At 45.5% G+C, this 15329-nt stretch overlaps 1 protein-coding gene across 3 annotated transcripts in view; it reads left to right on the top strand.

Moving 5' to 3' along the window:
• Bicc1 (BicC family RNA binding protein 1) overlaps positions 1-15329 on the top strand; it is a 230824-nt gene that overhangs the window by 179382 nt on the left and 36113 nt on the right. For all 3 annotated transcript variants that reach the window (XM_036168174.1, XM_036168173.1, XM_036168175.1), the window contains exon 4: positions 14276-14355. In XM_036168174.1, coding sequence (XP_036024067.1) covers positions 14276-14355 — 80 coding nt within the window. The remainder of the gene's footprint in view (positions 1-14275; positions 14356-15329) is intronic.

The following is a 15329-nucleotide window of genomic DNA, read 5'->3' as shown; positions in this document are numbered from 1 at the left end:
TGTACAGGGGCCATTCTGTAGTTAGAATCTTAGATGTGGAGCTATCTTATGCCAGAAAGCTTATTGGCCGAAGAGTCCTAACACGAAAAGGACTCAAAATTCACTTGAGGTTGAAGAAGACAAAAGAATTAGGTGTGTCCTGTGATAAAAGCAGACAGAGCTGAAGAGAATAGGTTCTGAGGAAGCTTACGGAACAATCTGAAGTCAGGAAGAAGAAACATGGGCCTTCCGAGTGCATCTGTAACCTCTGCCAGGTCAGATTTCATTTGGCTCCAGGGTGGACATTCCCATGGTCTCTTCCTAGAGTAGAAGAGGCATTGGCTGGAGGCTTGATGTCCGTTTCCGTTCCTTGCCTGTTAAGGATGTTAAATAGGGGACCGAACTTTGGGGTACTGAAAGAATACAGAATCACAAACCCAAATGAGCTGATGAGTTTGTGTGGCCCGGCGAGGGTCTAATATTCCTTGAGAAGCCATGTAGTGATAAGTGTGGCTCATATGTGTGCCAATTTGACCCCCACAAGATCTTTAAATGGGGTCTCTATGTCCATTGTATGTTCATTTTTGCAACAAATTCTTCCTCCATGTGGCAAGGTAAGTTGAAGCCCCACCCTAGCCAGAACTTAGCTGCTATGAACTGGTGTCCCCTTCTCCGTGGCTCTGCTTTGCAGGCTGCACCCAGCCCAGCATCAGCATATAGTGAACCCTTGTGAAGGGCACTGAAGAGTAGGATTTTGTGTTCCCTTCTAGGTCTGGAGACCTGCACATATATGTGTAATTCTAGGACTTAACAAACTTAAAATTCGATTTTATTTAAAACCTGACTCCGGCAAGTAGGAGAAAGGATAAAAGGTGAAACATTTCTATGCACAGGGAGCATACAAGGTTTTTAATAAAGGGGTTATATTACAACTTGACTCAGCTGTGGCTTCTCATGCAAACCTCCCATCCTTGATGTTTACCCTTTTCTCTTGTGCCTCTCATAGTCATTGAAAAGAAGTAACAGTTCACTCAACTTTTGTGGTATCATATTGACTAGTAGTTATGTTTCGAATACAATTGCCAAGGTAGCCCTACTTATGCAGTAGTGGCGTGCCTTTTCCAGAGTAACTAACGCCTTTCTGTCTGCTTTGGAGTTGCCCACAGGAGGGAGTTTCATGCCTGATAGTTCTAGTCAAAAGTCCCTGGGTTCTAGAGGTTATAACCTGCTGTTATTTGTTGCTAAATGTTCACGCTCTCCAACTGTCTTCATAATTGTGCTCATACCTGTAGACCCAGGCTGCTTCCAACTCCTGTCAGAGACTCTCCTTTTCCCCCAGTAAACAGCAGTCAACAGAGAGTTTCATAACTGGTCACAGCCCTAACGATGCGAGAGTCCCTGCTCAGCCCTCAACAGGACAGCCATATCAATCCCACAACCACCTCGGCTGGGGGAACATCATGGAAGGGGAGGTGGGAATAATGTGACAACCAGAGGCTGTGGGGAGGTTAAACGCTGTCTTCTGGAAATGCCATGCTGTTGCACTCTTGACCTCACAGCAGCTGTGGTTACCTACACAAGACCTACACCAGATACAACCAGCCCAAATCCCAGCACAGATGGAGCACACGACTTCCAGGCCCCAGCCCTGACTGAGTAGCCAGGTAGTGGCAGTTGAAAGTTGCTGGGGAGGGAGAGTCTTTCTTTACTGACTGTTAGCACTGGTAGGGGGCCCAGGTACTATGCATACATGGCAGCACTAACTAGACTTAGTGGTTTATCAAAAACAAACAAAACTCGTAAGTTGAGAGGAGGAGGCATAAGGGAAGTTTGAGGGAGAAATGGGGAGTAGTTGTGGTTATAGTTCCTTGTATAAATGTGTGATTTTTATAAAAAAAAAAATCTAAAAATAACCTATTCTACAGAAGAACAAAAATAGTAAAAAAAATGATATAATTGCTGTAATTTTTGTTGAACTATTTGAGATAAAAGACAAGTGTGAGTTCTATATATGTAGATAAGCAAGGCCAGATCAAAACTGTACCTTGAGGGATTCCAGATGTGCTTTCACACCATCATTAGACAGTTATGTTGCTGAGGCTGAGGCACAGCCTTCTCAGCTGGTTTGACAGGTAGATCTACGCAGGAAGACGTACCAACCCACGCACACCATCTTTAAGTTTAATTATAGGCAAGTTTGCAAGCTTCCAGAGGAACCCATCAGCCTCCTCCACATGAAACTGGCTGAATCACTGGTTACACCGATCTCCCTTGAATAGACTGGAAGTTGGCACATAAAATGATGTTTATATATTTAATATACTGTGGGTGTCTTTCTGTTGGAGGGAACATACCAACCAGTGCCTTTAGAGGTTAAAGTGGTGGGAGCCAAGAAGCTATTAGAGGTTGTAGAATGCTGTTGAATCCACACATATTTTTCAGAGGTCTTATACACATTACAGCACATTTATCAAGGAATATCTGAGCGTGCCAAGATGTTTCTAGTAATAAGCATGAGCCTGTGAAGGAAATGCACTTGCAGTATGTTGGAGGTAGGGTACAGACAGAAAATGAGCTGGAGGGGTGGTTCTGTGCTGTGGTAAGATGAACTCGTGTGGCATAATAAAGTTGGGAGGAATGAATCTTCATCTAGAAGCATCTACTAAGACCTAAAGGATATCATTTCTTCTTAATTTTAAAAATTACATTTATTTACTATGTGTGGGTGGGCAGATGTCACACACTTGTGTCATGGTGTGTGTTTGGCGGTCAGAGGACAACTTTCAGGATTCTGTTCTCTCTCCTACCATGTGGGTCCCAGAACTCAGGTGATCAGGCTTGGTGGTATGCACCTTTACCCCAGAGCCATCTTCATGGCCCTGGGAATATAATTCCTAATGTATGGAAAGCCTAGAATTCGCCTCTAAAATCTTTGTGCTTTTGTGGTGAAAAGAGGCAAGCACACAATAGAGAATGCCCCGCACACCGGGCCATTGAAAGCACCTCAGACACTTCCTGAAGAGAAAGACAGGGTAGACAGTGCGTCATCGAAGCCCGGTGGGAAATAGAGAGGGTGAACTGTAACTTAGCTCTACCAAAGTGCTGTTTGCAAACATGCTGAAGGAGTGGGAAAAGGTTCCTGGGTAGATAAAGACACATGTTGGGAGACAAGGAGGAAGATGTGTGCTTGGGGGAAGACCATCCCAGGAGAAGCTGTGGCAGGGGGCGGACGCCTCAGTGGAATTGTGGTCATGTGTGCATGCCTACAGTTCCATGAGAGCAAGGCAGAAAGCCAAGAAGTTAGCAGAGCCTAGAGGACAGAATGCCCAAAGGCAGGGACGCCGGGAGCATCACCAAGGGCTACTGCTAACCGTGGGACACTTCTGTGAAGACGAATCATTGATCTTTTCAGATGCCATTACTGAGACTTCTCCTTTAGAAAGGCACATCCATTCAGACTTACGCACATTCATAGGTGGCTCCCAGACACACAGAGACAAGAATGAACTGCAACTTTCCCAATGGTTTGGTTGGAGGTGGGGGTTGGGGAGGAACAAGGAAAAGATGGGAAAATTCGTCATAGAAAGAGTGCCATAGTGCCATATTACCCTTGGCTTTCATTCATCTTGGAAACTGTACTGAAGACATAGGGACGTGTCCGTGGATCTTTGAAAGAGTTCCAGGTACATTTCTGGGTAGCCCTAAGCACCAGGACTCCACCACCTAACTTTATTCTGTTCACACCTGCTCTTGTGTGATGCTGACCCCATCACCGGATCGTCTTGTTCCGTGTCACTGGGGAACTCTGCGTTCAGAGAACAACTGTGTTTATAAAATATTCAGAGAAAACAGCACAGCGAAGGTGCATGGTAAAACGCCCCTCGAAGGGTTGTGCCGCTGAGAAAGCCATACCACCATCATCCTTAACATGTTTGGGTCCTGATTTATTTTTAAAGGGATGCTGGCAATGGTGTATCTGAAAAACAAAAACAAAAACAAAAACAAAAACAAAAAAAAAAGAAAAAACCAAAGGCTCTGGATTAAATGCATTTTCCTTTAAATTGTGAGTTTGTAGTTGGGGTGAGTCTTGCCCTCTGAATTCTCAGGTATGAGTGTTGTAGCCATACTGTAAATGCTTATGAAGGAAAATACACAAGAACTTGCAGCATAAGCTACACCAGTGATTCTGATGCTTAGAAGTAGTCTCTTTCTCCATATGCATATGTCCCTAAAAAGAACCAATACTCTAAATCCTTATTCATTTTTCCAAATTACTCCGGGCATTTTATACCAGTATGTATAACGAAACTTCATGAGCACTATGAGAGCCTCCGCTGTTGGCACAATTGTTTAAAGCATATTTTGCTTGATTTTATCAATACGATGATTAAGGTGGAATTTATACATACTTACATAATTGCCATCTTCCCATTGAACTATTTATTCAGATTCCTCACCCATGTCCTTATGGGATCGTTAGTGCTTTTTGTCTTGATTTGTCAAAGTTCTGTGAATGAAAAAAAAAAAATGACTTTCTTTTTAGAAGTGAGAGGGATGGCTTCTTGTTCCTTTTCTGGGGCTTTTGTCAAGTTTTTTCCTTGTTCTTAGGAAAAGCAAATTTTTAAAGACAGAGCTTTCACAGTTCCCATTGCTGACACTATTAAACAGAATATTGCTTTGGACAAGTGCTTGGTGAATTTGTCTGTGCTTGAAGGACTGTTTTGAATTGCTCTCCCTCGAGGGCACACGTCTCCAGAGACTAAGGGGTTAAGGCTCGACTCCCCCTTGGCAGAGTGGGTGACCATGAGGCACAGAGGAACAAGCAGGCAGCCGCCCCCCCCCCCCAGGAGGAGGGGAGAGGCTGAGGATTATTTTCAGAATGTGTGTCTTTGTGGATGAAAACAAAATGAAACAGCTATCTGGTTTGTAGAACATGGGAATTTGAAAAAAACAAACAACAACAACAAAAAAAAAAAACTAGGAATTTTCCAAATGAAAGCCCATTTACCTAATTTTAGGTATTTCAAAATTTCATACATGTTTTCAAGTTTCTGGAGATCACCAGGAAGCTTGAAACACAGACTTGAACATACAGGCAGGGAACCCGTTTCTGAGCTATCCTTCACAGGAACATCTGGAACTTTCTCCCCAGACAGCACAGCAGTGACCTTGGAGGTCAAGGCCAGTGCCTGGCTGACAAGGTCTTTGGCTATTTGGTTCCTGATGTCGTCCTTGATTGTGACTCGAAAGTCTACAGAACACATCAGTTCTGTCCTCCGGTTTCTTCTTCCAATAGACCAGACAGAATGAGGTCGTGTGTCGTGTGTGTGTGTGTGTGTGTGTGTGTGTGTGTGTGTGTGTGTGTGTGTGTGTTGTCACGAGTTCATTCACGGGACTCGCTGGCCTCCTGTGTGTGTGTGTCCCCTTACTCTGTATAATGACAGCCAGCAGGCCAGCAGTTATATATCAGATGTTTGGTGAACTGTCCCAGCTGTTGTTGACAGCCACATTCTTCCCTGGCTTTGGATTACAGTGCTGTGGGTTCAGACCACAGGCAGGACCCCTGGGGCCGGCCATGTACACACTGACCTGTATTCCTTGGAGAGAGTGAAGATTGGTCATTTCTGGCTCTGAGATCTGCCTGCATAACTTGCTCTTATCTCAGCGGTTTCCTGGGGAGGCTTTTTCCTGGCTTACGCCAGTGTCCCTACTACATTACCCCCTCATTTGTGAGAAGGACCTCTGAGGTCAGATTGGGACTACGTTGCATTCCAGAGGGACAGTATGCAGTTTGGCTCTCTTTGCCATATCCCAACCTGGGTCCCAGGTCATTGCTGGCTTGGGTATTGTCCCCCTAAGCCCCGACCTCACAGGAGCAGCCTGACCTTACACTTACATATGTGAATGTCCCTTGCGCAGTGACTTCATTGTGACTCGTGTGCGGACTCCTTATTCTGATGTTTTCAGATTTCCTCCTGGCACTTGGTTTCCTCACCTTCCCAGAATCCTCTTCCTTATCTCAGGACTGTAGAAAGCGCATGCCAAGAGCTGAGTCCAGCTGTGTTTCTAACTTCCTGCTCCTCTCCTGGCTCCTCTGCAGCTTTGGACCTGTTCCGCACCTGTCTCCCACCTGCACGGCACCTCTGAGGTTACCTCCGAGGTTAGTCTGTGTCACCACAGATAGAATGGTTCATGTGATAAGTTGTCCATCCCCACCGCCCCACCCCCCACCCCCCACCGATTCCATTCTCACACTCTCTGGAGACATCTGTTGCTGATTATTTCTTCTGGCGGACCCTGATTCTGTCTCATATTTTGTTTGCATTTTGCTGTTCTTTTCTGAGTTGATGCCGAGGTTTCCCTGAGTCTCTGGAACTGGGTTTTGGATTGAATAACCATCTTTGAGAAGTCACTCAGGACTCCTGGTGGAGAAGAGGCATGTGTGACCTCTGGTCACCACTCCTCAGGCCCCTACTCCAGAAGATGCCAGTACAGTGGAGAAATGATAACTGATTGGCATCTTTGTGTTTCCAAATCTTAATCGCTGACTATACTGAGAAATTGGTCTTCTCTCTCTAGCTACCTGTGCGTCTCCCTAGGCCCGGAGCTCCTTTTATCCAAATGAAGAAGGGCCCGTGGGCTCCACCTTGGCACATGGGTGAACCTCGCAGCCTCTCCTCTTGTCTAGGTGACGGGGACGCCTACCTCTAAGCAGAGCTGAACAGTTCAGTGGGAGGCCATTCCTTATGCTTTCTCTGTTGGCTCCTGTGTCACCAACATGTCCCAGATGTGCTTTCTCTACTGCGTTTGAGCATCATTCTTCCAAGTGTAACCTTGATAGGAGCTTGGCATGGGCCTTTGTGGTGTTCATTCACCATGGACACCAGTTGGGAGCATTATTCCCATGAAAACTAGGGTTTTTGAATTTGAAGTATATTTGGTTTCATACTTTTTGTTTCTGTTCTCCTGTTGGCTACTAAGGCGGTAATTTTTCTTTTCCTGTTTTAAACCAAGGTAGTCAAGGGGGACCTGCATTACCCTGAGCATCGTGTTAAGAGGACACCTACCGTAGGTGATCTGTCCCTCCTTTAGGCCAGGTGTGTCGTCTGACCTGCCTGTGCTGCTCACCAACGATTTACCTCAAATGCAGAGTTTGGCCTTTCCAGTCCCCTTGATGATATGCTCTTCTCATATCCTGACTCAATCGATTGGGGGTTCCTGCTGGGAAAGAACACCCCTGGACTGATGCTAGACTATCCTACTGGCTACAGAGTAAGCATGGAGTGCACTCTTCTGTGTGGAGTGCACGCCCCTGTTTGCATCTTACAGAATCATCTGTAGTTGGGGCTGATTAGTCCGTTCAGGTTTTCTCCTTTCGATAAAAGTGAGATGTTACTAAGTTCCTCGGCTCATGGGAAGCTTCTGTATAAAAAGCAAGTGTCCTGCCTGGTTGTTTGTCCACTTGACACAAGCTAGAGCTGTGTGAGAGAAAGGGGCCTCAGCTGAGACAGTGCCTCTGTAAGGCCAGCCTCTATGCAAGCCTGTGGTGCATCTTCTCGATAATGATCGACATGGGAGGACCCAGCGCGTGGTGGATGTGCCACCCCTCAGTCCTGGGTTCCATCAGGAAGCAGGCTGAGGGGCTGGAGAAGTGGCTCAGTAGTTCAGAGCACTGGCTGCTCTTCCAGAGGACCCGGGTTCCATTCCCAGCACCCACATGGCAGCGCACAACTGTCTGTAACTCCAGTTCCAGGGGATCTGGCACCCTCTCACAGAATATATACAAGTAAAACACCAGTGTGCATTAAATAAATAAATAGATAAATAAATAAAAACAAATGAATAAATCTTTTTTAAAAAGGAAAAGAAAGAAAGCAGACTGAGCAGGCCATGAGGAGCAGAATCAATAATCAGCACCCCGCCATGGCCTCCACATCAATTTCTGCCTTGAGTTCCTGTCCTGACTTCCCTCAGTGATGGACTTAAACTATGAGCTGAAATAAGTGTCTCTGGTTGCTGGTGGTGGTGGTGGTGCTTTATTTCAGCCATAGGAACCCTAACTAAGGCACAAGTCTATCTCTGAGGAATCCAGAGAGTTTACGTGTTCCATGGTAAATATGGGCAGCTGCCGGTCGCTCTCAAGTTGAATTCACTTCTGCTGTTCACCTTTAGGCTTGCCAACCTAAAGGAAAGTGCTCAGAATCAGCCAACGGGTCAGTAGTGTCTCAACTGTGACAAGGTTCAAGGAAAGTTTGAAGCCAAATCCCGTCAGCATAAGCGATATAATACGTTTGTTTTGGGCCTATCCAAGCACATTATTCGGGAAAAACCAGAGGGGCAAGCTCTGCTCTCCATCTACTGTGATACAAAATCACACATTAGTACAGAAGGCCGAGGAGAAGGCCAGGCTGTGGCCTGGGAAGCCAGCTGTTGATCCACGCCAGCTGTTGATCCACAGAAGGATCTCTAAGCTGCCCTCCCTCAGCTGGGGCAGAGGGCACTGTGCCAACACAATAGCATCCGTGCTCTTGGGAATACCTTAGAGGTTAGATAACCTGCATATAACAAGACAACCCCAAACTGCAAAATAAAGACACTTGCGTTGGTTTAAGAGCATTATATGGTTCAGAGGTGAAAAGCCTGGATGGTTTCTGCACAGGACCCTAGGTCAGTTCTCAGCGCCTGTGTCAAAGACCCCAAATGACCTGTAACTCCAGCTCTAGGGGGACACACTGCCTCCTCCGCCACACACGCACACGCACACGCACACGCACACGCACACGCACACACACACACGTGACTAAAAATAATAGAAGTAACCTTTTTAAAAGAAAGTAACTTTTAACAGATGTCTTAAAAACATTAAAGATGACTCTACACTAAAGCAGTGTAGACTCTGAAAGCTGAGCAGCCATCTGACACAGTCCTTTCCTGTCACCGTCACTAAAACTCCCGACAGCAGCTCGATGAGGGAGTGATTGGTTTCCTGCCCTTGGTTACTTAGGCCCATGCGCTTGAGCAGAACAGCATGGTGGCAGGAGAGAGAGAGAGAGAGTGTGTGTGTGTGTGTGTGTGTGTGTGTGTGTGTGTGTGTATAAGTGTGTGTTTATTTTGGGGGGCAGCTGTTCATATCACTGTGGATCAGAAGCAGAGAGCTTACAGAACGTGGCCAGGGGTAATATATTCCAGGGGTCTCAAACCCCGTGATCTGTTTACTCCACTTACCAAAGTTTTCACAAACTCCCAGCCAGCTCCACCAGCTGGGGAGCAGCATTCAAACAAACAAACAAACAAACAAACAAACAACAACAACAACAGCATCAATAACATCAAGCAGGAGCCAGTGGGGACTTTCCAGATTCAAAGCATAGTACCACATTTTCTGCATTCATTCTCTCCTCCTTCTTTCCCTCCCTCCCTCCCTCCCTCTCTGCCACCCCCTCCCCTCTTCCCCCTTCCTTTTTTCTTCACTCCCCCCCATCATCCCTCCAAAGACTCTCAGTGACTTTTGCACAATCACAGAGCTTGTTGATGGCTACCTTGGGGTTGACTTAGGGAGCCCACATGTTTTTCTCACCATATGAAAAGACTCTGAGCTGACTGCAGAGTCAAGACGTTAGAAGTGGGATATTCTGTGTGAGGTGTTCACACTTTTTCCAGCTTTCTCTCTGAGGTCAGTCAGCACCCTTTAGAGACCTAGAGCTTTATTTTTGATTATATATTGATTTTTGGACAAAAATTCGAAGCGCAAGAGCACAGCTTTGTTTATATGGGTTCCCCAAATTTGGAAACTTGACTGGGACCACACAACCCAGAATGCACCCAATCTCCTACCCGCCTAAGCTGGAAACTGAAATCTGAAATGCTTTGAAATCCCGGTCTCCTTGAGTGCTGTCTTGATGCAGGAGGCCCAAAGTGCTATAGCTGGCCCGGTGTGATGATGACACTGTAAGACAGGCATGCAAAAGGCAGCCCCAGCACTCAGCTTCACACTTTGCATCTAGGGAGCATATGAAGCCAAGGAAATGTGTGCTTACATTTGCTCCCAGGTCTCAGCCATTTTGCCACATGGGTATGCAGATACCCAAATCCAGAGAAAAGATGCAAACACTCCCAGTCCCTGGGCTTCGGGTAAACGACCCCTGCGTCAGTTACTTTACTGCTGCTCTTACAACACACCACAAACACAAGGGAGGAAAGAGTTGCTTTTGGCTTGTGGTTCCAATTGGAGTGTCCACAATGGCAAGGAAGAGATGGCAGCAAGCAGGAGCAGGAAGCTGAGAGATCACACCTTCCGCCATAAACCTGGAAGAGTGAACTGGAAGTGGGGTGAGGCTCCGAATTCTCAAATCCCATCCCTGGTGACATACTTCCTCCTGCAAGGCTAGAACTCTAAAGGATCCACAGCCTCCCAAAACAGCGCCACCTACTGGAGAATCAAGTGTTGAACTCTATGAGCCTGTGAGGGACATTTCATGTAATACTCCATTTTAGAAAGCTGTTATACTGCTTAGTAACTGCGTTAACTACTGTAGATGGCAACAGTTTTCACATTGGCTGCTCCTGACAGCCCAGCCCCTTCCCCTGCACCTCCAGCCCCATTGTTGGCTAGACAGTGACAGAGTTCAGCCAGATTCAAGAAGTTAAACCCAAGACAAAAGTGAAAAGACATCTAAGCCAGGAGAAAGCAAGTTCCTCTCTCCCATCTCTTCTTCATGAGTTTAAGGCTGGCTGGATGCCTCAGTAGAATGTATACCTCCTACTTTCAGACCAGGATGTGGGCTCTAAAAGGATGACCTTTATTTGGGGTGTTGTGTGTGCAAGGGATGGGCTCAGTCAGACAAGCAGTTGCCTGTGTCTCTAACAGAACAGACTGTGGGTAAAAGACGGGGTGGGGTGGGATGATGCTTTTGCTTAACAGTGCTCAGTCGCAAGGACAGGACTCAGCCGTAGACTGCAGGGGGAAGACTATGATGTGAATAGCACGCAACTGTCCACAGCATGATTAGTGCAGTCATCTGAAGCAAGTGTTTCCTTTGGAATTTTCTGCAGAAAGGAATGAAGAGAAGAATGTGGCAGTTCCGCATTCCACCATGTTTCCAGGACTGGGGTGTTTGGGAGGATGGAAGCCCAGGAGTGGAAACGGAACATTTCCTAAAACCACAACAAGGCTTCACCTAGGTGCATGGAGCATCTCAACTCTTCAAAATGCTTCCTGAACACCATGGTTGAGGTGTTCTCCTAAGAACCATTACTGGCTGATCAAGTCTGTGAACTTACAGAGGGAAAGCCATAAGAACATTTCTGTAAGAAGTGTTGAGCTCCACAGAACAGGGCCCGTTTTCTTTTCCCTTCTGTGGCGTTCACACAGCACAGCTGCATTTCTCTGGTGAGGGATGGTTGCTGGCTGGTATCCTCTCTTTCATGGGAGGTGACACACCAAAACACAGGAGCAGATGGGTGGGGTTGGAATCAGAAAACCAATGCTCTCCCAGGCCTGATCAGAATAGTTGAAGTCAGAATTATTTAGGAAAGCCCAGGGCAAATGGTATCCTTGGAAATGAAGTGTCCAAGACTATGCCCCTGTGTAGACATTTTCTATAGTAAAGAGCTGTCGTAGGGTCAGTAGTACTATAGGTGTGGAAGACTTGCTTGGTTTTGTAACATGCATGGTGTTGGGTATGTCTACCCACTTTCCAACAAAACCAAGAGCTCAGTCGCCTTTGGGGACTTTGGAGACTGTGCAGGCAAGGTTGTCTTGAATAACAATTCACTTTCTGGCCACTAGGTGGTGCTCATTTACTTCCAAATTTCCTATCGAGGAGTTTTTCTTCTTTTGCTTATAGTTCTGTTGTTGAAAAGAGGGTTGACAACCAAATTATCCTTCAGCCCAGAGTCCCTGTTCCTCTACAGGTGCAGGTGTGTGAGAATTTGAATGTGGTTATTCAGCCTATGAAGTAATGGGTTTACAAATTAACATACCATCTCTCTCTCTCTCTCTTTCTTTCTCTCTCTCTCTCTCTCTCTCTCTCTGTGTGTGTGTGTGTGTGTGTGTGTGTGTGTAAAATTAATTTATATTCTGCAGAAGCATTTTGTCACTTGTTTTGGACCAGTACATAGTGATTACAACGAACGTTCTCATGGTTTTATCTGGTTTCCGTTGTGGATTTAAGAATCCTGTAGATTCTTAATGCAATGCCTGTACCATGAATGAGCATGGCATGTACGTGTTCTGAGGAGCACAGGGTTCTCCAGGCCTCATGGTCACTGGGTCCTCAGTGTTGCAGCAGACACAGGAAGTAAAACTGAGGACCCTTGAGACTGGAATCTGACTGTGGGTAGCACTTGGAGGTTGCCTCTGGGCTTCTTAAAGGAAGTGTGTGAAAGTTAGCTAGCAGATAGGGAGAGAAAAGCCAAGCTGGGCCTAGGCAGGAGGCTTCCCGAAGGAGCAGTGAGGAGAGCTGGAGGTAAGATGGGGTTTCCTCCTCGCTTCTGGTGGGCAGGCATCCTGTGTGATCTACTTTTCAGACCCCTAGCCTTAGAGCATAGGGAAGACATTTTAGCAAGTTTTGAGCAATCTTAAAGCTTTGCAAAGTGGGATTAAATGACAGGATAGGAGTAGCCAAGGGGACAGTGCAGGGCAGGGCTGGGCAGCAGCAAAGGGGCTGATTCAGTGAGGTTCAGCTGCAGGTGTCGCTCCAGGGGCCAAGGCACCCCATACCCTGCATTCCAAAACTGCAGGATGTTGTCTGCTGTGCTTCATATCCAGGTCAGAGCAGTAGGTAGACTTAAGAACATGGCTCTCTCCTTTCCTTCCTTTCCTGGCCTCTCCCCTGTATTGACCAGGTGCGCCTCAGAAAGTGTGACGTGTTCAGCGTGGCACTGAATTTGACCCATGGGGTAGGTTGGCAATGGAGGGGAAGATGCATCAAGTTCAGGTATAGTCCCTACTTGGTGGTTCTGGGTCCTTAACCTGGAGAAGTCCTGCTTTGGAAGAACAAAAGGACTTGGGCAGATGCCGTGGTAATTGTGGAAGGTGCCCGGATGTTTACTGATCTCTGTCCTGTACTGGATAGAAAGGACTGAGGTGTCTCATTGATCATGACAGATTGATAATCATACCCAAATTACCTGTTTCTTGACTTTATCACTAATGCAAATGGGCGTAGAACTTTCCAGTTACCTCAGAATGGTCTTGATCTGCACCAGGCTGGCCAATAAGGTATCAGAACACCCAGATGGCTAAATTCTGGGAACCCAGTGAAGGAGAAATGGAAACATACTCTGTCCAAGAGACTTGTGCTGAATGCCACCCCACCCCCCCATAGGCTGGAATCTTCCAGCCGTGTCTCACCATCTCTCCAGTTCCCCTTAGTGAGCCTGACAGGCCTCTCCCCTCACTGCAGTAGATGCTCTGATCCTTTCATCTTGAGGTCCATTTTCTTTGTCACAACAATCAGTTACAATGTAGAAAATGATTTAACATGGTTTTGCCTCCTTGCATACTTACTTCTCACGCTCTCCATGTATTGGGGAGTCGTCTTTACTGATATGTTCCCCAGGCCTTGGCCCACTCCCTGGTCCGCTGAAGATAATTAGAACTATCTCTTGAATGACTGAACACATCTCTGTTTAATATTCAGTGAAATACACAAAGCATGGTGCGTATTAGTTACTCAAAATGAACTCTGGATAAATGTAAAATATTCCCTAGTGGACTTTGTTGCTGTATTAACTTTAGCTTGTGAGGATGTTTTCTATAATAAATCATCACAGTTTAAATTGTGGGTCCAGAGTTGGAAGACATCGCATTATAGGACCAGGTCTGCGTCCTATAAAAACCACTCTGAGTGGTTTTCTAAGGCAGGTTACCAGTGCTGCTTTAGGCATGGGTTCCCCCTGTTAAAAACAATGGCAATAACAATAGGCGTTCGCAAAGCTGTAGCTTGGATTAAACAAATTGTTGTATTATCTTTAAAAAGGACCAGGAATATAGTAAGAACTTAATTCACAAGTCACATACATAGACACCTTATTTTATTTCACAGTTTATTTTGCAAATCATTTTTGAAGTTAAATTGCTTATCCAGTTTTCTGAAGAGGAAAAAAAAAACACATTCACAAATGCACAATTTGGGTACTTTCTCATGATTTCGATTACAGTGATCACACAGATACAACGCAGTAAATACTGGTTTATTGTGGAATGTTTTATAAGGTGGCCACCAGTCTTAAAGCCGGGAGTTTAGGGAGGTATGGAAGTCTCACGCAAGCCTTTTTTTCTTTGTCATTCCAGATCCCCACATCAAGGTTTCTGGGAAGAAAGATGATGTAAAAGAAGCCAAAGAAATGATCATGTCTGTCTTAGACACAAAAGTAAGTGACCGGGAGTGCTGTCAGCTGCCAGGACCCTCCATGCTGGTACCCAGGGAAAACTGGGGGAAAGAAATAGGGAAGTTTTGAACAGGCACACGTGATTTTGCTGGTGGGGAAAGGTAAAGTGCTTAGTTTAAATAGTTTCTATCATGCCAAGTAATTAACTAATCTATGTATGTATGTTATATATGACTACATGTACAGATATATGTGTGCACATATATACCATCTCCAGAAAGATACATTGGCCCTCGTTAGTACAGAGTCAGTAACAAAGATGATAGAAATGAGCACACTGGCTTTTCTGAGGTCACAGGAGCCCTGGAGCCCGTGTGTGCGCATGTGTGTCCTCAGGCCGGCCTAGATGTTTGATCTGCTGCAAGTACATACAAGAAAGAGTAATGGCAGAAGCTGAACACATGTGAGCATGCACTTGTTCGTGATGTTCCTTTAAACGCATCGGGAGCCCTTTATATTGTACACTTTATAGTGGCTAGTTTATCCTCAAAAGTAACTCATTACAGAGATGTTAAAGACTTGGGCCAGCATCTCAAAGCTGGGAACAGGGGAGGTGGTTCAAATCCTGGCTGTGGTTCTGCCCCCCCAACCCCCCACCACTACTTAGTATTTTGTTGAAATATTTCTGATCTTGCCCTGTCTTTTGTTTTTCTGTGTTTACTTGTGTTCTCTCTCTCTCTTTTTTTTTATTTTAAAGAATTATTTACCTTGTAATTATTAAGTATTTTAGGTTTTTTTTCCCCTCTCCTAGAAAAGGGGATATTCTCTTGTATTTTGAAAGTGAAACAAGTTAAGTTTAAAAATAAAAATATTTGGGGCACAAGTCAAAAATTTATGATTTCAGAAGGTTTTTAAATTACTGATTTTTAACATCTTGAGTCTTACTGGTCAGGAATGCCATTCACAGCCTTGAATACTCAGAAAGATTTTTTATATTAAATTTCCTCAGAATTAAA

This window comes from Onychomys torridus, chromosome 18, assembly GCF_903995425.1.
Source record: "Onychomys torridus chromosome 18, mOncTor1.1, whole genome shotgun sequence".
Lineage (NCBI taxonomy): Eukaryota > Metazoa > Chordata > Mammalia > Rodentia > Cricetidae > Onychomys > Onychomys torridus.
This window is presented reverse-complemented; position numbering and strand designations above follow the sequence as displayed.